The sequence below is a fragment of the Eurosta solidaginis genome, chromosome 4 (assembly GCF_040869045.1).
Source record: "Eurosta solidaginis isolate ZX-2024a chromosome 4, ASM4086904v1, whole genome shotgun sequence".
Classification (NCBI taxonomy): Eukaryota; Metazoa; Arthropoda; class Insecta; order Diptera; family Tephritidae; genus Eurosta; species Eurosta solidaginis.
Genome location: NC_090322.1, coordinates 265,848,219 through 265,870,993, shown reverse-complemented (window position 1 = coordinate 265,870,993; position 22,775 = coordinate 265,848,219). Strand labels below are relative to the sequence as shown.

The window sequence follows — 22,775 nt, the reverse complement described above, 5'->3', positions numbered from 1 at the left end:
TATCTAGGTGTCCGATTAGACATTTGTCGCAACCGGCCGGATCGGACCACTGTAGCATATATCCCCCACAACCGATTGTTCAGATAAGAAGCTTTTCGTAATTACTGTCCCATTTTAACAGCTAGACGCTTCAAATTTCACCGAATGCTTACGTTTAGAGCATTCATTGTTGTCTGAGAAAATCATAGAGATCGGTGGTATATATATTATATACCCCATATAAACTGTCATTTCTGCCCCCTTCATAACGACTAGAAGCTTCAAATTTCATCAAATGCTTACGTTTACATTGTCGAGATAAGTCATTCATGGTCATAGCTGTTTCATGCAGACCACAAAAACGTGAAACTTGGCATCCTCACACAAAGTACCTACCTATTTTTTATACTCAGCGTGCTTTGCACACAGAGTATATTAACTTTGATTGGATAACGGTTGGTTGTACAGATATAAAGGAATCGAGACAGACATAGGCTTCAATATATCAAAATCATCAGTATCGAAAAAAAATTTGATTAAGCCATGTCCGTCCGTCCGTCCGTTAACACGATAACTTGAGTAAATATTGAGATATCTTCACCAAATTTGGTACACGAGCTTATCTGGACCCAGAATAGATTGGTATGGAAAATGAGCGAAATCGGATGATAACCACGCCCACTTTTTATATATATAACATTTTGGAAAACACTAAAAACCTGATTATTTAGTAAATAATACACATAGAATGTTGAAATTTGACGTGCGGACTGATATTGAGACTCTTGATAAAAGTTTGAAAAAAATTTTTTTTAAATGGGCGTGGCACCGCCCACTTGTGATAAAATCAATTTTACAAATATTATTAATCATAAAATCAAAAATCGTTAAACCTATCGTAACAAAATTCGGCAGAGAGGTTGCACTTACTATAAGGAATGCTTTGAAGGAAAATTAACGAAATCGGTTAAGGACCATGCCCACCTTTATATAAAAGATTTTTATAAAGGTCTTGGACGAATAAAATAAGCTTTATATCAATGGTATTTCATTTCCCAAGTGGATTTATAAAAGTAAATAGGAAAAACTTCAAATTTAAAAAATTGGCGTAGCACCGCCCCTTTTATGACTAAGCAATTTTCTATGTTTCGGGAGCCATTACTCGAAGAAAAATTAACATATCGTAATGAAATTGTGTACACATATTTTCCTTATGGCAGGAAATATTCCTAGTAAAAATGGACGGGGTCGGTTAAAGACCACGGCAACTTAGATATAAAACAAGTTTAAAAGGTTTAAAAGGGTCATAGACTAGAATAATAAGCTATAACTTAGCAAAAAATAGTTTTGAATCAATGATATTTCACTTATAAAGTTTTATTGTAAGAGGAGATGGGAAGACATTTTTTAAACGGGCGGTGCCACGTTATGTAGAAAAGTAATTTATCTGAAATGAAATGTACAATTGAAGCTCACGCTGAGTATATAATGTTCGGTTACACCCGAACTTAGACACAATTTACTTGTCTTAAAAATCGCTTAGACATGTACATCTGTTCACTATATATTTCGTATCTTATACACCCGATTATTTGGATATTACGAATGGAATAAGATTATTGTTCCGCCCTATTCATGAAAGGTATGAAGTCTTCGTCACAGCCAAAGACAGGCCCGTCCTTACTTGTTTTTCTCTAATGTCAACAACAAAAACAATTGTATAAAGCAATATGAGCCTTTCTCGCTACTTAAATACCCATAATAATAGAGGTTAGGTTAGGTTGAACTGGCTGGTCCAAAGACTGAATGAGTCCATAGTTTTACCAGAAGTTTGTTCAATGACCAAACTGAAAAACCCTATGAGAAACCAGGACCTGTTATAAAATAATGTTAGCAAATACTAGAAGCTTTCTTGCACCTGCGCTACTTGCTGATTCTTGATCTGATAGCCTCCTAAAAGCTGGAGTCTTAGCCTTGCTAGCGCAGGGCACGAGCACAAAACGTGTTCGATCGTTTCCTCCTCTAACCCCCACTTTCTACATCTATTATCACTGACAAGCATATGACGCAAGAAGGCAGTGTCCAGTCTGAATATCCACCATGAGCCTACAGTCCCCTATTTTAACTGATAAGAGTAACTTTGTTAATATAAGGTTGTAAGACATGCACGTGACCTTCGACACTTTGCTACCCCGCGATTGGTTCCACTTTTCCTGCTTGGTCGATGATGTGCAGCCCTCGCCTTCTTTCAATCTCGCCCAATCTGATAGAAACGTCTACATTACAAGTTTCGAGCAATGCGCCCTGTTTAGCTAGGTCATCCGCTTTTTGATTTGAATTTATTGCCACGTACTCAATGTAGATGCATATTTCTCCCTATCTCGAATCTTTTCCAGGTATTGCATACACTCCGACACGCTTATAGATGTTATGCTATGAAAGATTTTAGCCCTAATTGCTGCTTGACTGTCAATGTAAAGATTTACGCGGCCGTATGGTTTGCGCTCAAGCTGACCCAACGCATTGAGTTTCGTTGCAGTTTTTAATGCTATGTTGGGTTGTTTGCAGGGCTCCCGGTCTGCAAAGCATTAATAACCAATATAAAAATAAATAAATGTAAGGCGCGATAACCTCCGAAGAGATTTTAGGCCGAACTTCTCTTCCAATTTGCGTCGTGCTCCCCTTGATTTTTCCTACAAATTGACCCACTTGTTTTATGCCTACTCTGAACGGCATCTGCAAGGCAGATGAGTTTTCACTGAGAAACTTTTCATGGCAGAAATACACTCGGAGTGCTTGCCAAACACTGCCGAGGGACGACCCCGCTTAAAAAATTTTTCTTATTATTGAAAAAACTTGTTTCTAAAATTTTGATGTTGCTTTGCCTGGGGCGTGAACCCAGGATCTTAGGTGTGGATTGCGGAGCACGCTACCATCACACCACGGCGGCCGCCCTTCCTAATTTTGTTGGGTACATTCTTTTTTGAGTGGACGTCTACCAAACAAGAACTCCATAGTATGGGATGGGCTTTACAATCGAGAGGGAACGATACGTACATCCCATCATTGTTTTACATGCATAAAATGCCGTCGAGGCATTCTTCACTCTGTTCCACGTTGAGCTTACACGACAATTTACTGTCTAGAACGATTCCTAGATATTTGGTACACGATCTTTCTGCAGGGTCACACCTCCTAGCTTAGGCCTAGACCAATTCGGGACCTCATAACTCCTAGTAAACGAGACCATATTCGTCTTCTCCGTTGGGGCTCAGCTCGACTTTAGATACCTGCTATGTATATCCTGAAGCGCCCCATCCATTAAAGAGCTAATTTTTGTAAGGTACTTGCCACTTATGACAACTGCAACGTCGTCTCCGTATGCCGTTTGTTTGACAAGGCCCATATCGAACCGCTGGAGCAGTTGGTTGATGTCCAACGTTCACAGCAGAGGTGACAATTCCACGCCCTCCGGCGCGCCCCTGTGTACCGATTTCGTGGCCTCATAGAGCCCTCACTGCAAAGAAATCTTCCTGCAATTAAGCATGCAGCCGATATATCTGATTAGGGCTGGATGTACTTAAGACCCTCCATGATCGCCTGTTTAGAGACAATGTCTTAGAAGACTCCTAAATCTTTGAAGAGATTTACAAGGTATACTCGAAACAGCTGTCGTACTGTCCGTCCTGATGTCACGTTGTTTAAATCTTTCTCAAATTTTTAAAATAAATTGAAACAAAAAATTTCTTAAAAAAAATACATTAAAAGCAATAAAAGGCACTCCCCGCTTTGTAATAAAATAAATGACAAAATTGTTTAATAATTTGTACTGCTATTTTCGTGTTCGCAGCTGTAATTAGTATGTATTACTTTTATATCTATTTATGTTAATTTTATTTCTTAATTTACTACCAACAGAGGTGTAGTGAAGAGTTCATCCGGTGAATCCTTGCCAGCTGGTTCTTTGACAAGTTCACATCCATACAAAATACCACCGCCCCCACCATCATCATATCTGAAATATGAATCCGATTTTCCACTACGCAAAACAGGCAAGTCTTCGGCAATTTTTGGTTTTTTTTTTTTTTTGTAAATTTGATAACAAGTCGCTTACACCAAACCTTTTTTATGAGTTAATTTTTTATAATTCACTTTTATATTTTAATAAATTTTTTTTTATTGGTTACAGTTTTTACTTCAGGCTTTTAATAAATAACAAAAAATAAATGAGATCCGAAGTAGCCCCGCATGTAAATAAATTTTTTTGTTAAATGCGTTTTTTGTTGTACTTAAACTACTGAAAATGGGTTAAAACAATTGTTGTAATTGCCTACATTTATACACACACATATTTATATGAGACGAAGGTGAATGCGATCATGACAACTGTATTGGTTTTCCCTATGAATCTTAACGATTTGAAATGTGATGTTGAAATGTGTAACAGATCACGCAGGCTATATTTATTTTTTGATAACTGTAGTCAAAGTGCATAAGTTCAAGTCTTTCTCCACCTGCCCATCCCAACTACGTGGATGTCTCTCCTTCCCTGGCTCACAATCGCGGCTGCCGTCGTAATATTGTAAAACTTTTCTTTGATGCAGATCGCGGCGAGATGCTTATTTGCATCCATGTCCTAAAGTATATAGCAGTGAAGTCCCTTTTCGTCGCGGTTGCCGATTTCAAACATGTTGCTAGGTCGCAAAACTTCGTGTTTTTTATGAAATTCAAAAATTATTAGAAAATATTTTAACTCAGCCTGAATCTTTTCTACTTTGAATCAAACTATCATATATATTATTTCTTATCGCTGTTTTTATGTACGGGTCCCTTTTTCGCTCTTATTTGGAATCCAAATCTATAAATAAAGTTTTAGTTGTAAAGATGGAGATTCGGGCTATTAGCGAGCTTTGGTCAATTTTGATCGTAGTGCTTTTGTTTAGCTATATTTTATTAAAATTATTTGTTAAAAATAAACGATTGTGAGCACACAAAGAATCTATTTGTACTATGGCACTATTGTGAATATTTGCACTGCATTACCGGCCAGTTGCTACCATACGCCAGATGGCAGTGCAATTTAATTGATTCATAGAACAGCTGATATCTGTTGATATTTGATAAGAGACTTTTATATTGGTTGCGCAATATGCGCACGGGTCCGGCTCGTATAGTTTACGAAAAAAATCATGAACGCTCGAAAAGGCGCTATATTGAAAAGTAACATAAATGTAGTAGTGACCATGGAAAATATTGGCAATTGGTGCGTGCCCACTTGTTGCTGTTGTTGTAGCAGTGCTTCGCCCCTTTCAATAAGTGCCATCACTTACAAATTGTCATCAATATCCTCTAAATGGAGTATTTTCTTCATACTGCTGACTTCATGAGTGCCGAATTTCTTCAAACTTAGGCAAATGACTTCTTACGTTTCTTGGAGGTGGTGCCTCTTCAATAAGATGTCTGTTGGGACAGGTTTCGGGTAATCAGCAGAAACTGTTTCTTCAGCATTTAATTTCACTCCTATATAGGAAGTATTTTTGCGTCACTGTTAAGATGATTTTCTGAATACATGAAACATAATGCACATCCCGTGGCAATTTTGAGCGCGGTGTTTTGACAGGCCTGCAGTTTCTTTTAGACGCGTTTAGACGTTTCTTTGGGACGCGTAGCAAACAAGTGGCTTGCCAATTACTTTATTAGTGTATATGATCGTTTCTTTGTCTTTGCCCCAAACTCTGTTGGCAAGGGACTAGAGGATTTTGTTACGGCTCTAAACTTTAGGTAAAATTGCAGCTACATTCTCGCCAAAATGTAGGTCCTGACTGAACGTCACACTCAGTATTTTTGGGTGTGGCACAGTCGGAAGCGTAAATAAGGTCGCCGATGATTTGATCGGTGACAGTGCCAAATTTTGCGTGGTAAAGAAACTGGTAAGACTAGGGAGATAGTCGTTAATTTTATAGCATAGCTCACCAATGGATGGGCCAGAACATGTTGCCCTTATCGTGCAGGTGGGGAAGGGAGTTCCGATATGTAAAAGTTTAAAAACTATTTAAATATGGAAAATAAGTAAAATTTGGGTATAAATGTATGCAGTTGCAATTTTCAAATCGCAAATATATTGATGTCAGCTAATACAACTAAACTTTAGCCTTATTGTTTGTTTTGTTCTACTACTACCACCCGACAAGGTTTGTAATAATACAATTTTATTTTATACGTAATAGAACAACAACACAAGTTGCCGACTCTCCAGACTCATTTTTATATAGACGCTTTAGATTTAGCATTCCCAATCACTGAATTGAACTTTTAAAGCTTACTACAGACACTTTTATGACGAGCAAAGTCGTAGCATAAAAAAGTGATAGCATTTCTTATGCTCTGCTACGTCGTGTTTTAGAGCAGAGCAAATAGCAGAATAAAAACTCCAAACGAATGAAATAGCATGTAGTATTTACAACGGCAAAAGCAAGAAGCTGCAACAAATAAAACCACAAGTACAAAAACAACAAGACAACGCTACATGAGCTCCAACAACAAAAACAAAAGAAAAGATAAAGTTGGGCTAAACAATGCTTAACAGAGCAAATAGCAATAACTTGTTTTTGCTCTCGCTCCACTACAAATAGCATGTCGTTTGGAGTTTTCATTCTGCTCCGGTCTATAACACGACGTAGCTCGTAGCAGCGCATAATTGTATGCTGTCACTTTTTTAAGGAGCGGCTCTGCTCTGTGCTCTGTTCAAACTCGGAGCATATTTCTCGCTGCTACTGCTACTCTGGAGTAGCAAATACAAACACTGGTTCAAATAATTTTTTATTCAACTTTTATTAGAATATTAAATATTTGGTGGTTATATTTTTTGCTCTATTACAAACAAAATAAATAATCAGCCCTATTCTGCATTTCGACTTGGATTGGAATTTTTTCGATTTGGCAATTTTGGTATTCTGTGTTCCAATCTCTTTCGATCCAACTTCGAATCGTTCGATTTTGTGTATTCTGCATTTCGATCGTAGTTCCGTTTTTCTAAGTTGCAAATTTGTTGGCGGAAAAATATTTTCTTTTTATTTTTTATTAATTTATAACAGAATTTTAACAAAAATGTAAGTAAAACTTGTTAAGAAACGTAAAAGGCTTGATGATGATTGTTTTTTATATGTTTCCAGGTCAAAAACAACATGTCGATGTCGAAGTCCTTGGACGTATTTGCCCCGCAAAAGTATCTAACACATACTTGAAAGCATCCTTATTAAGTCGAAAGTTTCTTTTTGAACCTAAATAAGAAAATAAGTCATTAAACTTTACCACTTTTAAGTTCAATTTCTTACAATTCGTCACTCATCTCAAATGGATTACACAAATCTCGCAAAATTTTGCCTTTCCATTCTCGCCTGGCCATTTTCATATGCGTTGCTTTCCAACTCCACAAATAATGCCGCGGCTATTGATTCCAGTATAATAGACAGCTATAATTTGTGTTTGTTCGTTGGGTCCAGTTATATGCCAAAGCAAGCTGCTGGAGTATAAGAAGGTGAAGCGAAAACGTAAACAATCCTTGCGGAAAGAATAAATTAATCTTCATAAAGTATTTTAGGCCAGTGCAATGAAATTAGGGTCCATAAAATTCAGAAAATGTCAACTATATTCATGCAGGAATCCGTTTGAACAAAACTTGGTGGCCACGGCAGGGAATTGGCCAAAAGAACGACAAAAACACACATACAATTATGAAAGCACTTCACTCAAAAAAATATAACACAGCGGCAATATATTCTGTTGCTTTTTTTTGTACAAAATGGCGTGGATAATAAAATATACACGTTTTTCAGTGTTTTTTACAAATTTTCTTTAATTTATTTTGTTCCAATGTTCACACATTCCATACAAACAGCTGATTTCGAAAAATCATTTGCTCTTCCGTTTCTCGTTACGAATCCGTCATAATGCAGAATACCCAACTTCGATTAAAGCGGAGCGTAGAACGGGAACGTAATCGAAATGCAGAATAGGGGTGAATAATTTTTAAACAGTGAAATTTATAAAAAGGCGTGAATAGGACAATTGTAAATAAAGCAAACTCAATATAGTAAACATAAAATGAGTTAAGATTAAACAAAATTTTAATAAAAATGTCTTTACAAATATTGAATGAATATGTAATTTGTCTGCTTTATTTTCATCATCAAAATGAATTTTGTTTAGCAGTTTTATTTGACATTTTAAAAATTACTTTAATAAATTCAACAGAAAATCAAAACCTATAAATAACCATTAGAAATAATATTCACATACAGCATCCGAACCAAATCTGCTGAAGTTGCGTCTTAAGCAAAGCGTTATTGAGCGCAAGCAGAGAATCAGTGGTCCAGCTGGGTTACGTCGGCATGAGCGCATATTGCAGCGAAGGCAACAGAAGCAAAATTCCGCTTTAACAAGTACGTATAATGGCAATGCTTTTATAACACTACTTATGTATTAGACACAATGTGAAGGGACCTGTTTTCTTTTTTTTTTTTTTGCAATTTTCATCAAGATTTGCACCAAATTTGCGAATAATCAACAAAGTTTGTATCGACATTATTCAGTTTTACTTGTAATTTGTGGACTCTTCTCAGTGTACAGTTAAGTTATAATTTTTGTATATAAATAGGCAAGTTAAAATTTTTGCACCCCTTTTACGGCCAAACTATAATTCTAAGAACTATATATGTGTGTATGTATTTATAGGTCGTCTCAAGCGGCAGTGCAAGCTATTAAAAAATTTCAAAAAAAAAATAATAATTATAAGTATAGCGCTAAAATATTAATTTAAAAATGGCACCACTATGAAAATGTTTACAGTCACTCTACCGACGCTAAGGCCCGGTTTTTCAGAAAAAGTTCAACTCAGTTTGAAAATTTTGGACAATGGGCGTGGCACCGCCCACTTTTAAAAGAAGGTAATTTAAAAGTTGTTCAAGCTGTAATTTGGCAGTCGTTGAAGATATCATGATGAAATTTGGCATGAAGAACACGCTCACTTTTTACAAACAAATTTTTTTAAGTCAAATTTTAACAAAAAATTTAATATCCTTACAGTATATAACTAAATTATGTCAACATTCAACTCCAGTAATGATATGGTGCAACAAAATACAAAAATAAAAGAAAATTTCAAAATGGGCGGGGCTCCGCCCTTTTTCATTTAATTTGTCTAGAATACTTTTAATGCCATAAGTCGAACAACAATTTACCAATCCTTGTGAAATTTGGTAGGGGCATAGATTCTATGACGATAACTGTTTTCTGCGAAAATGGGCGAAATCGGTTGAAGCCGCGCCCGGATTTTATACACAGTCGACCGTCTGTCCTTCCCCTCGGCCCTTAACACGATCACTTGAGCAAAAATCGATATATCTTTACTAAACTTAGTTTACGTACTTATCTGCACTCGCTTTATTTTGGTGTTAAAATTGGGCGAAATCCTACTATGACCACGCCCACTTTTTCGATATCGAAAATTACGAAAAATAAAAAAAATGCCGTAATTCTATGCCAAATACGAAAAAACGGATGAAACATTGCGATTGGATTGGTTTTTGACGCAAAATATAACTTTAGAAAAAACTTTGTAAAATGGGTGTGACACCTACCATATTAAGTAGATGAAAATGAAAAAGTTCTGCAGAGCGAAATCAAAAGCCCAGATGATGTTCTGGGTCACCCTGGTCCACATTTTGGTCGATATCTCGAAAATGCCTTCACATATACTACTAAGGGCCACTCCCTTTTAAAATACTCTTAACACCTTTCATTTGATACCCATATCGTACAAACAAATTCTAGAGTCACCCCTGGTCCACCTTTATGGTGATATCTCGAAAAGGCGTCCACCTATAGAGCTATGGCCCACTCCCTTTTAAAATACTCTTCAATACCTTTCATTTGATACCCATGTCATACCAACACATTCCAGGGTTACCCTAGGTTCATTTTCCGACATGGTGATTTTCCCTTATTTGGCAAAGGATGAAGGAAAATCGTTCCAAAAACGTCACCCTTCATCTACAATTGGTCGATATTTCCCAAACGTATGTGATATGGATTTAAAACCACTTATAAACCATCTACGAAACTCTACGAAACCAACGCAGCTAAGCTCTCAGCTGAGTATGTAATGTTCGGTTACACCTGAACTTAGCCTTCCTTACTTGTTTTTATTACAGTTTAATTAATAGAGAAAATATGCAAACATTTTAAAATATTTTAATAGTGAAATATACCAGTCGTTTATAAAAATGTTTTAAGTAATCGAACAGCGATTTAACAAGCAATCGAGGCTGCCTACTATTGTGAACGTTTTTTCAGACATTCACCACTTGTATGAATTCACAACGTAAAAGTTATTCAGGTTGCCTGTTAGTTACAAACTTTTTCCCGAATCGCCACTAAAATTTTAGATAAAAATTCAATATAAATTATCAAACTAATAGCTAGTATTATTAGTTCTAAGAAAAGACTAGATTACTATTACTTGAGAACCGGGTCGGCAGTTAAAATGCGTCTAAAAATGTCGAAAGGGGTATCAAAGAACGCGTTTTAAACCTAACAACAATCGTCCAAACTATTTTTTATGGGCTCGGCGTTCTTTTCTTGTTTTTATACTAAGCTGAGCAGAGCTAACAGAGTATATTAATTTTATTCGCATAACTGTACCCCTTAACGGCATAAACTAATCAAGATAGATATAGACTTCTATATATCAAAATGATCTGGACGAAAAAAGAAATTCATTTAGCCATGTCCGTCCGTCCGCCCGTCCGTCTGTCCGTAAACACTATAACTTGCGTAAATTTTGAGGTATCTTAATGAAATTTGGTACGTAAATTCCTGGGCACTCATCTCAGATCACTATTTAAAATGAACGAAACGGACTATAACCACGCCCACTTTTTCGATATCGAAAATTTCGAAAAGCCGTAAAAGCGCAATAATTCATTACCAAAGTCAGATAAAGCGAGGAAACTTGGTAAGTGGGTTGACCTTATGACGCAGAATAGAAAATTAGTAAAATGTTAGACAATGGGCGTGGCACCGCCCACTTTTAAAAGAAGGTAATTTAAAAGTTTTCCACGCTGTAATTTGGCAGTTGAGTATGTTCGGTTCGGTTCGGTTACACCCGAACTTAGCCTGCCTTACTTGTTTGTGAATATATTTTGACGAAGCAAAATGTTTAATTTTTTCCTACGGATTGATGCCACCATGGCGGAACTATACAAGGTGGCAGCATGGTGACATACCTACAAACATAAATAAAAATTCCATGTACTTTGTTTTTGTAAATTCGATGGACAAATGTCAAAATCGTACTGCGCCGGAAGTTGATGTATCAAATCAAATAAAAAGAGTTTATAATCAGCTGTCCCATGCTGCCACCTTGTATCGGTCCGCCATTGATGCCACAGTCAAACGCGTCAGTTTTAACATCCAAATTTTATTACATACCTTTTAGTGGAGTTTTTAATTTCTGACAAGATTGTGTAGCTCATTGCTGTAAATTGAAATTATCTACGAAAATTTGATAATTCCATATACAGCGCACGCTCGATAACGTGAACTAATTCAAACCAAGGCAGTTCACGTTAACAAAAGTGTTCACGTTTTGGAATGCCCAAAAAGACTAAGTAAATATATTTTTTCACATTTTGTTCTTGTTTTCGTTACATATTAATTGAAAATTAAGTCATACGATGGTTTTATTTAAAAAAAATCTTCTGTTTTTCCAAAACTTGAAGCACAGCTTTCTCCCTTAACCGTCTTAGCACACTCATATCATTTTGATCGACGTCTTCATGACCAGCCCATATTAACCCCTTGCTGAAAATTTCAACTGCTTCATTCGGCTTAATTTTCTCCAGTTGCTCTGATACGCTGTCATCGTCGGATTCGTCCTCTTGTTGATGATCGTCATCTGCATAGTTGATTTAGCAACATTATATTTCTTTGCTAAAATCATCACAGATGAGCCTTTTTTTTTAAAGACGAAAATTTCAGCCTTTTGTTTTAATGTCAAGCACACGGGTTTTTTAGAACTCATTTTCACCAGAAAACATAAGACGAACCACTCTTTGCAAAACCCAACCGCGACTCCTTACATGCAATTACGAATAAAATGCCTATTTTATAATTAGGGGATTCCCCAATTTCAGAATTACTTGAGATCAATGTAAACTATATTCAAATAGTTGTAACGTTTATTGTTAATGTTATAGAGCTTTTTGGGTTTGTACACGTTTTAGAGTAGTCAATGCACAGAAATGCCTGTCACATTTTGGGGTGTTCACGCTTTAGAGGGTTCACGTTATCGAGCGTGCGCTGTATTTTCACCCTGCACATGTATAATTTTTCCAGCATGACTTAGAACGAATATAATGGAATTATTTTATGGCCGATATAATTTGTTGTCAGACTTAAAGTAAATATGTATGCGGTGACGAGTGGAAAAAAGTTGATAAATATCGGACACCCTAGTGCATATGTCAGTAAGTGCTACCAAGTAAAAAGGATGAGCTGTCACAAGTCTACTACGAGAAACAAAACGAACAGAACCGCCATACGGCTCCGAAATTGATCCAGATAAATATCAGGTTCACGAAGTTGTTGTTGCTTTTCCATGCTTAAATTTTATCGGGATCTTGATCAGGCTTCATTCGAACTCAGCTAGTGATCCGTATGCAAATAAAACCTAAAATGAATCTCGAAATAGTTCGCCTAATTTGGATTCTAGAAAATTTAAAAACGGTTAAGGTTTCGGCTGATGTTCTGTGTGCCTTAGCCTTGAAAATCCATATACTATAGCTCTCTTAGGAAAAAAATGTATTTATGTATGTATTTATGTTCTTCTTTTTTTGCATTCTGCGTTCGACATGATTGCTTGTTGCTAGTTTGTTTTGTAATGCTTTGAATGTGTTTGTTGCTTCAGAAATGTTGTTTATTACTGCAATACTAATATAATAATATAATATAATAATAAGCTCATTAAGATATTCTGATAATAAAACATATAAGAAAATGATAACTTACATATGACGTAATCCACGAAACCTTTAACTTTATAGCAAACATTTTTTGGCAAATTCGACGTACTTTGCAGCCATTTTCTAGTCCTAGCACAAACTTTGTGCTTATCTCTTCTTAAAAGTAAATAAACGTTTGCACAACTTTAATGGTTTGCAGAGGTTTTTAACGTAATGAGTTCTTATGCCAGGGAAGATGAAAGAAGAGAGTAAGGCGCAGACGGCATATTGAGTCATCAGCTGAAGTACTTACACATACACACGCATATGGCTATGGGAGAGGCGCGGACTACAGATATACATGTATATAGCTGGTAACTAACCAAGCATGAGCTACAACTGTTCGCGAAATTACTAGACTTTAGGAGAAATGGGTGAGGAAACCGAGAGTATAAAAGCAGCGCAAGCTGAGTAATAAGGGGTCAGTTTGATTTAAACACGCTATTGTGAATCATTTTGTTTTAAGCACGCCATTGTGAAGTGAAGTATAATTGTACTTCCGAAAGTAGTCTAATAAAGGCCAATTGCAATGAGTGTTTTTTTCAACAGTTTAGCAGAAGGTTTCAAATAAGCAAAATTTTCCCTAAATTCGTTACAATATGATATTAGAGAAAAACTACAAGTTTACAAATATACTCAGGGCGGAGGTATATACATATATATACCGCAATAAAAAATTGTCTCGCGCCTGGTATCCGTGGTCGACGCCAACGAGCGTGGCGTATAAACAGGTCGAAAGTGGTTCGCAACCAGTACGAGGAGGAAGAGGTTACAGGCGGAATAAAAAGGCACTGATAAGCTTACGGCGTTAAGCTCGCTATTACGAGTCAAAAAGGATCCAGTCCCATAACCGTAAGGTAGTCTAGTTACATCGACAAGACATGCTCGTCCAAAGCCGGAAGGCAGACGAACCACAGCAGCGGGCAAGAAAATTCCTCGAAAACTGCAAATAGGGATGAAGTGAGTGATAAGAGGCCCAAGAGATGTGAAATTGTGACTCCGGCTGATCCCGAGAGTATGAATGATGTGGCAATCAGTTTTGGCTGCGGCGTTAATTGAACGAAGCAATTGATTTCTGAATTACCAGATTCTCCATAGATTGATTTTCGAGTACTGGTACACTCACAACAAATTTATATAAATAGAAGAGCTTTGTTCCAATCTAATATATACACCGCAATAAAAAGTATCTCGCGCCTGTGGTCCCTGGTCGAATCAACCGAACGGAAGAGCGAGTGCGTGGCATAGAAACAGGTGGAAGTTGTTTCGCAACCACTATGAGGAGGAAGAAGCTACAGGCGGAATAAAGATGCGCCGATCGGCCTTAAGCCTGCCACGGAAGATGGAGATGCATAAATAGAAAAGGAGCTTCTGAACTCACCATCAAGATGTTGTGGGATGAGTCGAGTAAACTGTTTTCATCCTTCGGGTAAACAACTTAAAGATGCATGTACTAAGTTAGTGGGGGGTATAGCGTAGAACCACACGACACCAAAGCCTACGGTATGAATCCAATGTGAGGTTTCGTCGTTGAACAAGCATAAAAAATCTAATTTGTCGGTACAGGTTTAGAAGATGCTTCGCATGTCTCGGCCTACAAAGGAGGGTTTCCACTATATCCTCCAAATAAACAAGCAGGCGGAGGATGTGTTTTGCACGTACTGCATTTATCTGCACGTCAGGAAGAGAAGTACCAAAGACAACAATCAAAACATCTTAGATGCGCAAAAGAAGAAAGGGACACCTAAAGCCTTAAATCATAGAAGTAAGAGGAGGACTTCGGCTTTGATACGAAAGTATTGGAAGAGCAAGTAATAAGAAATTCCCGTACGTGACACAATGGCTCAACACTCAGAAACCCACTGAATTTTGAGGTATCGATTGCGGACAGCACTCTTTGGTAAACCAGGAATCCATATACCGACCCTAAATGAGAGGTCTAGATCAAAATTTTATGACGAAAAAACGTTAACCGTCATCTATGGACCGAACTTCAAGAATTCACGAATTTTCCAGGCATAAATCTATGCAATAGAAGTTTGCGGTGGAGAATGTCTACGAAGAGTCGTATCCTCGTGGAGTATTCTTATTTTGTCAGACAGCCAGGCACCCTTACTTGCTTTGCAGTCTTACATAAGTACTTCTGGATGAATGCATTGAAGTCCTAAATGATCTGGAAGCCTAAAACAAGGTTTTGTTAGAATAGGTTTCCGGGCATCAGCGATAAGAAGATATTGAACAGGCAGACAACCTAGCCAGCAGTGGGCTGAAACAGCATTCTATGGTCCAGAGCACTTCTGTGGGCTCACAAAAGCACAAATTCGGGATTGAATGCCCAGGGTAAAGACAGGCCACATTTTTTATACCCCCAACAACGAGAGTATCAGCCAAACTCATTAATATAAGCAGAGGGGACCCACGAACTCACACTGGGTACTATACAGGGCACTGTAGTCTACGATATCACCTAAGTAAGTTAAATCTATGCGATATACAATTCTGACGCTTTTGTGAGCTGGAGGATGAAACACCCTTTCACATTCACTGCGAATGCGTCGCTTTGCAAGGCAGATACCCTCCCATATAGGTTCCGCGATTCTTAATCTGCTCTTGATAAGGAGTAAAAAGCCTGAGGAGCTACTTAAATACATTAAAAGCCTTCACATACAATAATAGGCTGAAAGTTCAAGCACAATAATTGGAAGTGCATGAAGGCCTAATTATAATAATAATTGGTAGGGAAAAAATAACTCAATTATGTTGACGTGACTATAATTAAGGCATGGCTTCCACCTGGAGGGAAGATTTTGTGCCCTCCGTAGCTATTGTAAGGAAACGCCTATACTAAAAAGAGAAGACTGATTATGGGCGTTGTATAACATAGGTCCTGCTTCTTGATGGAGCTTTTCAGTTCGGTCGATCAAACTTCTGATAACACTAGGGACATATGTACATATTCAGACTATCTGAGCTCCGTACGAATCGGTCAAAATAACCTAATTCCACTTTCACACAGGGAGCTAATGAAATAATTAGTCAAATATCCTTCATAAAACGCTTATGCAGTTCAAGCTCTCATACGAAATAAAAGTTCATAATTAATTAATTATTGATATATTTTTGGCGTTCTCATTCACAGATGGGGCGTTATTCAAAATTTATTTGAGATGGGGTGTTTACGAAGCGCTTGCCGAGATAGGGCGTTATTCCTCTCACATACATTTTATTTAGATTGTCTACAAAGGCGCAGAGTAAATGGTTTCTTTCCGTTACATCCATGTGTTTTTAATTTCAAACTAAATATTTCCTTAAGACCTGACAGATGTTCGTTAATGAAGCAATTAGCGTTGTGTAAAAAGCAAATATTTATTATTTCATTAAATGATTTCATAATTGCGGCCTATTTTTAGGGAAAAATCAAGAGGAGCACGACGCAAATTGGAAGAGAAGCTCGGCCTTAGATCTCTTCGGAGGTTATCGCGCCTTACATTTATTTTTTTTATTTTTTTTTTAATGCTTCTGTGTTAAATTAGTATAACTGTCCTTTTCAGCAACCTTTTTTGATGGAAAGCGATATGCTTTTCATAATTTTTTTTTCAAAGGTACCATGGATTTACTCATATGTACAAACGATATTAGTTTTATTATAAAAAGAATGTTTGTTGTTTTCTCATTTGTAGATTGCAGTAGCACCACGGATTCTGGTCCTAACTCACCACCCTCATCTACGATTTCCTCCTCTGGCGTTGTGGGCAGTCGGGGTTCCCCTACAAGCGCACCCATTCAGGAAGAGAATGAAGAAAGCGGACAATATCAGCCTGGACAACGTAGTAGTATAAATGATCTCTCGCTATTTAGCTCACCCTCAATGCCAAATATACCGCTAGGCGGTCCACATATGGCAAGTCATGCACATGCTCAAGCAAATGTTAATAATTATGCTATGCTCGCCGCTATACGACAACGTGTACCTACTCTCGCCGCTCCAACCTACTACAGTCCGCTAACGATGCCTTTCGCACGTCATCAACCACCCCCGCCGCCGTTATCATCTTCTACACACACCACTTCATTAGCAGCAGCCGCAGCTGGTGTTCTACCACCTGCACCTTCACCTGTGGTGCGGTCGACTTCGGCTACGTCCACCTCATCATCGCAAGCTTCTTTGGCCAGTGAAGTTGTACCACCCATTGCACATGCAGCTTCGACACTCCTTTCCAGCGCTAGTAGTGTTGGTGCACACAATCATACCATTTTAGGAGCTAGTAACTTACAAGCTGGTGGTGCAGCAACTTTGGTCGGTGCTACACCTACGATGTATGGTCAACCAATTACCGACGCCCAAGTCGCTCATGCCCACCTTAACAAGCAAGGACATCGACCATTAGGAAGAACTCAATCAGCTCCTCTACCACTTGGTCATCCAATGCTTACTGGAACTGCACCCATCAGTGTCGCACAGACACACTATGAAAACAGTGATGTAAGTATCTTCTAGTTCGGGACTCTTTCGGTATCATTTACGGTATTTTTATAGATCATTTCGGGTCTAATTTAGAATGATTCGGTGGTTGTTTTAGTGTCTATTTTAGGAGGATTTCGGTAAAATATTTTATTCATTTCTACGTTATTTTCGAGATCATGTCGAGACTAATTTGAAGCTGTTTCGGGATCATCTCGTTACTCATTCTGGATTATATTGGAAATATCTCCGAATAATTTCGGGACTCTTTAGGTAGTATCCGGATGTTTTCTGAAACATTTGGGACTATTTCGGGAATGTGTTTCGAGAACTTTTAGGCTATTTTGGGATCTTTTCGGGGCTATTTAGGCTACTTTTTGGGACTAAATAAAAACAATTATTTGCGAGATTTACCTCTACCAATTTGCGTCGTTTATTTTTCCCTACAAATTAGCGGGACGAGATCTACATCTTTTATGCCGACTCTGAATGGCAGCGGCTGGGCAGATGAATTTTCACTGAGAAACTTTTCATGGTAAAAATATACTCGGAGTGAAACTACTTCCTAGGGCGACTGCGCTTAGAAAAGCTGTGCACGCTTCCACCACATCACAGTGGCCGGCACTTTCGAGATAATTTAAAAATTTTTTTTTAATATTTGAAGGAACTCGTTCAGAATGATTTTAGGGCTATCGGATAATTTCGGGGCGATTTCAAGATCTTTTCAGGATAATTTCGGGATTATTTCATGATTGTTTGCGTAATAATTTGCGAATGTTGCGGGACCGTTTCGTGACTGTTATGGATTTTCATTTTCTGAACTGTTTCGTGATTGTTTTAAGGATCATATCAGGGCTATAGCGGAAGTTTGCACTTTTTTTAGGCGGAGCAACAGGCGCATTTGTTGGTAACACAAAAGATACGTCAAACATTGATCAATCGCAGTAGCGCAAACCGCGAGCCACAACTCAAAGAAGAGGAAGATGCGGGTGAAGTTATTGATCTGACGGACAAAAAGAAACCACCAAAAACAGTAATAACGGGTATTGTACCCACGAGTAGCTCACAAAATCTGCCAGAAGCAACAAATGCGCCATCAGGTGTATGTATGCCCAATACACCCAGTAAATTACGAGATCAGGAGTACCTGCAACAACAACGCGAGCTACTATATAGACAAGCATTACAGGTAAAGTTTCCAAATTTAAAAAAATCTATTCTTAATCACATATAAATAACATAATTGAATAATTAATTTAGAGAGAGGATCCTGTCGCACATCGCTTAGTACACCCGTTATCACGTACACTATCTAGTCCTTTGGTACATATGGGTCCTAATGGTATTAGCCAACTGCCAGATACGGGCCAGTATGCGCCACCCATTATAACATCTACATCAGCTGATAATATTCCACCAGTTAATCTCACCGTGCCACACCGACGTCGTGTATTAGAACACCACTCATCGTCTGGTATTGCACCAGCGTCAAATACATTTTCATCTATACCTGCCATACATCCGGCCGTTGTTGGTGGTGGTGCAGCGATTGGAAAGCTTTCGAATGATTATGCTACGCACAAAATAACCACCGGCCTCGCTTATGATAATCTTATGCAAAAACATTCTTGCATTTGTGGTGATAATTCAATTCATCCGGAGCATAGTGGACGTTTGCAAAGCATATGGGCTCGCTTAATTGAAACAGATTTGGCCAAACGCTGTGATCGTTTGCGTTCACGAAAAGCCACCCTTGAAGAGTTGCAAACAGTGCACACTGAGGCACATACATTACTCTTTGGCTCGAGCTCCTGTCCATCAAATCGTCAAAAATTGGATAATTTACCTGCATTGGGTGTTGTGCGTTTAACGTGTGGCGGTTACGGTGTAGATTTGGATACAACTTGGAATAAGGATCATACAGGGGCTGCTGCACGTATGGCTGCCGGTTGCGTTATTGATTTAGCTATTAAAACAGCAAAGGGTGATCTTAAAAATGGTTTCGCCGTAGTACGACCACCCGGTCATCATGCAGAGGCCCGTCTGGCAATGGGTTTTTGCTTTTTCAATTCCGTAGCAATTGCAGCTAAAGTCTTGCGCCAACGCATACCCACAATAAAACGTATTTTGATTGTGGATTGGGTAAGTAAACATATGAATTTACATACATTAGACTGCCTAGATCTGGATAAAAAGTCGGTCTTCTTTTTTGAGTATATTGGAACGATTATCCGTTATCCTTTATCAAATATGGTTTGGAGACAAACCGGTTTCGGCGCTGTGCCATCTTCAATGTAATTTCTCGTTCAAATCGTTAAAAATTGTTCCAGTATACATCACTATCAACCCTGTCGGAAAATCGACGAAACAAAATGAATATTCTATTTTATTACGTACACTTTTTAAGTCAAAGTCAGAAACTCTTGGAAAACTGTTTATCTAATGGAAAAAAGTTTCAATGTGGTAGGCGGAACACGCTACCACCACGCCACAGCGCACAGTGACCTTTTTGCATGATTTAGACGCGAAAAATTAATAACTCACTGCAAAACAAATATATTTCATTCAAACCAAGTGTATATGTTTGTATGCTTTACCCCCTTCAGTGAGGATAGACGAAGGGGGAATGGGGGTGCCCCCCCCCCCCTCCAAACTGTCTTATAGCCTTATCTCGTTCTTTTGTTCACAATCGAACATACCTATATTTAAATTTCTTTTCTTCTTCAAGCCATGAAGCAAGCTTTCCAAGAAAATTAACTTTGGTGTAATTAACTTGAATCCATCTGATACGAAGTTTTGATAAAAAAATGTTTACTTTACTGCAGCATTCATCATACAATCCCTCGTCTCTATTTACTCCCTCCCTAAAATAGTACACACGTGGTCTAAACGGCTTTATCCTTTTGCTTTTGGCCACGTTCCGCAACCCACACCTCATACAACTCCCACTTTGTTATCGTCATTACATCAAAACAGGGACCTACGGGAATGAATTATAGCAGTAATACAAAAATTATTGTGGTACAGCGTGGTTCAAACTTTTGGCAGGCTTTTCTTTTCACGGTTTTATATATTTTGAGCACAAAAATAATACACATAAAAAACTCATAATTTCGTAAAAAATACTCAACCAAAAAACTTTTGAACACTTGCAAAATAATATAATTACGAGATTTTAAATAGCTGAAAAATATTTTAGCTTTTGTTTCACCACAAAGTTTTATTTAATTTTAAACCACGCGTTATTTCACTTCTGTAAATTGTACTACTTAGCGCGTCATCAACAACTCACACACCCATATTACGGTTGTCAATAGTGAGGAAATTAGTGTCCACGCTCATGAATTGGTATCGGCGTTGTCAACGTCGATAACTATTGACGGGTGTTGACGCTTTTTTGGTATTGGCTAAAACAATGTTGAAGTTGTGTTGACGTGACGCGACACAAAATTTGTCAACACAGTTTTTGGTGACGACAAGCGCGGCAATACAGAATTCAGCTATTAAAAATTCAAAAAAATAAGCTTTTTTATGCTCTTTATTTAGAAATTTTTTATTCAATTTCAGAAAATAGGCAAAATAACCAACAGCAGTCAGTTTAATAGAATTGTGGTAATGTTCTAGGGCAGCGATCGACTGCTAAAACACGTCCAAAAAACTCAGGAGAGGTATCAAAAGACACGTATTGACCTCGATTTTAATAATCCGATGCCGGAAAATAAACATTTTACTTGCGTTAGGAAATATTTGCAAAAAAAAAACAGTTGCAAGCTTTCAAGTGGTTCATTAAAAGGTGTTGTGTGAATATTCAAGGATTTTTTATTTCCGCGTTCGGATTATTAATATCGCGGTCAATACGGGTACGGATACCCCTCCCGAATTCAATTAAGTTTTCCATTAGTGCACCACGCTCTGGGAGGTAGAGGAGTCGCTAATGGTGTACTAAAGAGAAATGCAATCATCTACAATATTCAAACAAATTCCTTGTGTGTATTTTGCCCGGAATGCTTAATTGTGCACTAATAGATCTCAGCAATTATTTAGATCCACAAATTGTCCACTAAACAAAGAATTAACTCAATACAAATTGTAAATAAACAACTGTCAAAAATATAGGGATCGTATTTTTATCGATATCACGTCAGCATCAATACATAACCTTAGTAAATACCAATTATGCATTGACGTGACATTGATGTCGACGATGATACGAAGTGATGGTTGACGTTGACAACCGTAAAGGGGTGACAGTTTGACAGCAGATTATGCAATGAAGAACAATCATTGTCATTGTCGTTGTCGTTTTTCAGTCGACGTCACATCGTATGGATGTCGTCGTCACTTCGACACCAAATCGGTATTGGCTAAGCTTGTTGAGGCGACGACGACAATTTATCGATAAAACGAAAGGAAAATATACCATCTCTGCCATTTCTGGATCAACCGTTCGATTTTTTTTACTATTTCTGTATCTTTTTTCACGATTTGATTGATTTGTTTAAATATTTCATTTCAAGATTTTACAAAAATGTTTTATTCACCCGTATTGTCATTGTCGTCGTCGACAGCATCGTCGTATTTCAGTCGACGTCACATCGTATCGACGTCGTCGTCACTTCGACACCAAATCGGTATTGGCTAAGCTTGTTGAGACGACGACGACAATTTATCGATAAAACGAAAGGAAAATATACCATCTCTGTCAATTCTGGATCAGCTGTTCGATTTTTCTTACTACTTCTGTATCTTTTTTCGTGATTTGAGATTTGTTTAAATATTTCTTTTCAAGATTTTACAAAAATGTTTTATTATGAGCTCTAGTGACGAAAATAATAAAGAGGAGCTTAGACTCAATAGAAAAAAAAATCAGAAATAACTTCGATTTTTTCTAGCCCAGCTACAAGAACCTCGAATTATTGCGCACGCGTTATTTTCATTTTGAATATCTAAAAAAACAATGCATATTACATATATATATATTTAATTAATTAAAAAAGAAATGTTTTACTTACAAATTTTCCTTCTGTCGTCAGTAAAAACAGCGTCGACACAAATGGCGTCGTGTGTGGGCGACGACGACAGCAAATTTGCTTAGCCAATACCAAACATGTGTCGATAGTCGTCAATAGTTATCGAAAACGACGATGGAAATACCGAATTTAACACGTCGTCGTGAGTCGTCGTCGTCACTGAACGACTGACAATAAGGGTGAATAATTATAGGAAAAGATAATTACCGTTATATACTGTAGACATTTTAAAAACAAACTGCA

General features: G+C 37.7%; 1 protein-coding gene across 17 annotated transcripts in view; it reads left to right on the top strand.

Annotated features, from left to right (window-relative positions):
• The window catches only part of HDAC4 (histone deacetylase 4), a 147,363-nt gene that overhangs the window by 115,675 nt on the left and 8,913 nt on the right, over window positions 1–22,775 (top strand). For 16 of the 17 annotated variants that reach the window (XM_067785931.1, XM_067785926.1, XM_067785924.1 and 13 more), the window contains 5 exons: window positions 3,898–4,031; window positions 8,280–8,420; window positions 16,721–17,523; window positions 18,386–18,691; window positions 18,763–19,644. In XM_067785931.1, coding sequence (XP_067642032.1) covers window positions 3,898–4,031; window positions 8,280–8,420; window positions 16,721–17,523; window positions 18,386–18,691; window positions 18,763–19,644 — 2,266 coding nt within the window. The remainder of the gene's footprint in view (window positions 1–3,897; window positions 4,032–8,279; window positions 8,421–16,720; window positions 17,524–18,385; window positions 18,692–18,762; window positions 19,645–22,775) is intronic. The other variant, XM_067785937.1, reaches the window with a different exon arrangement.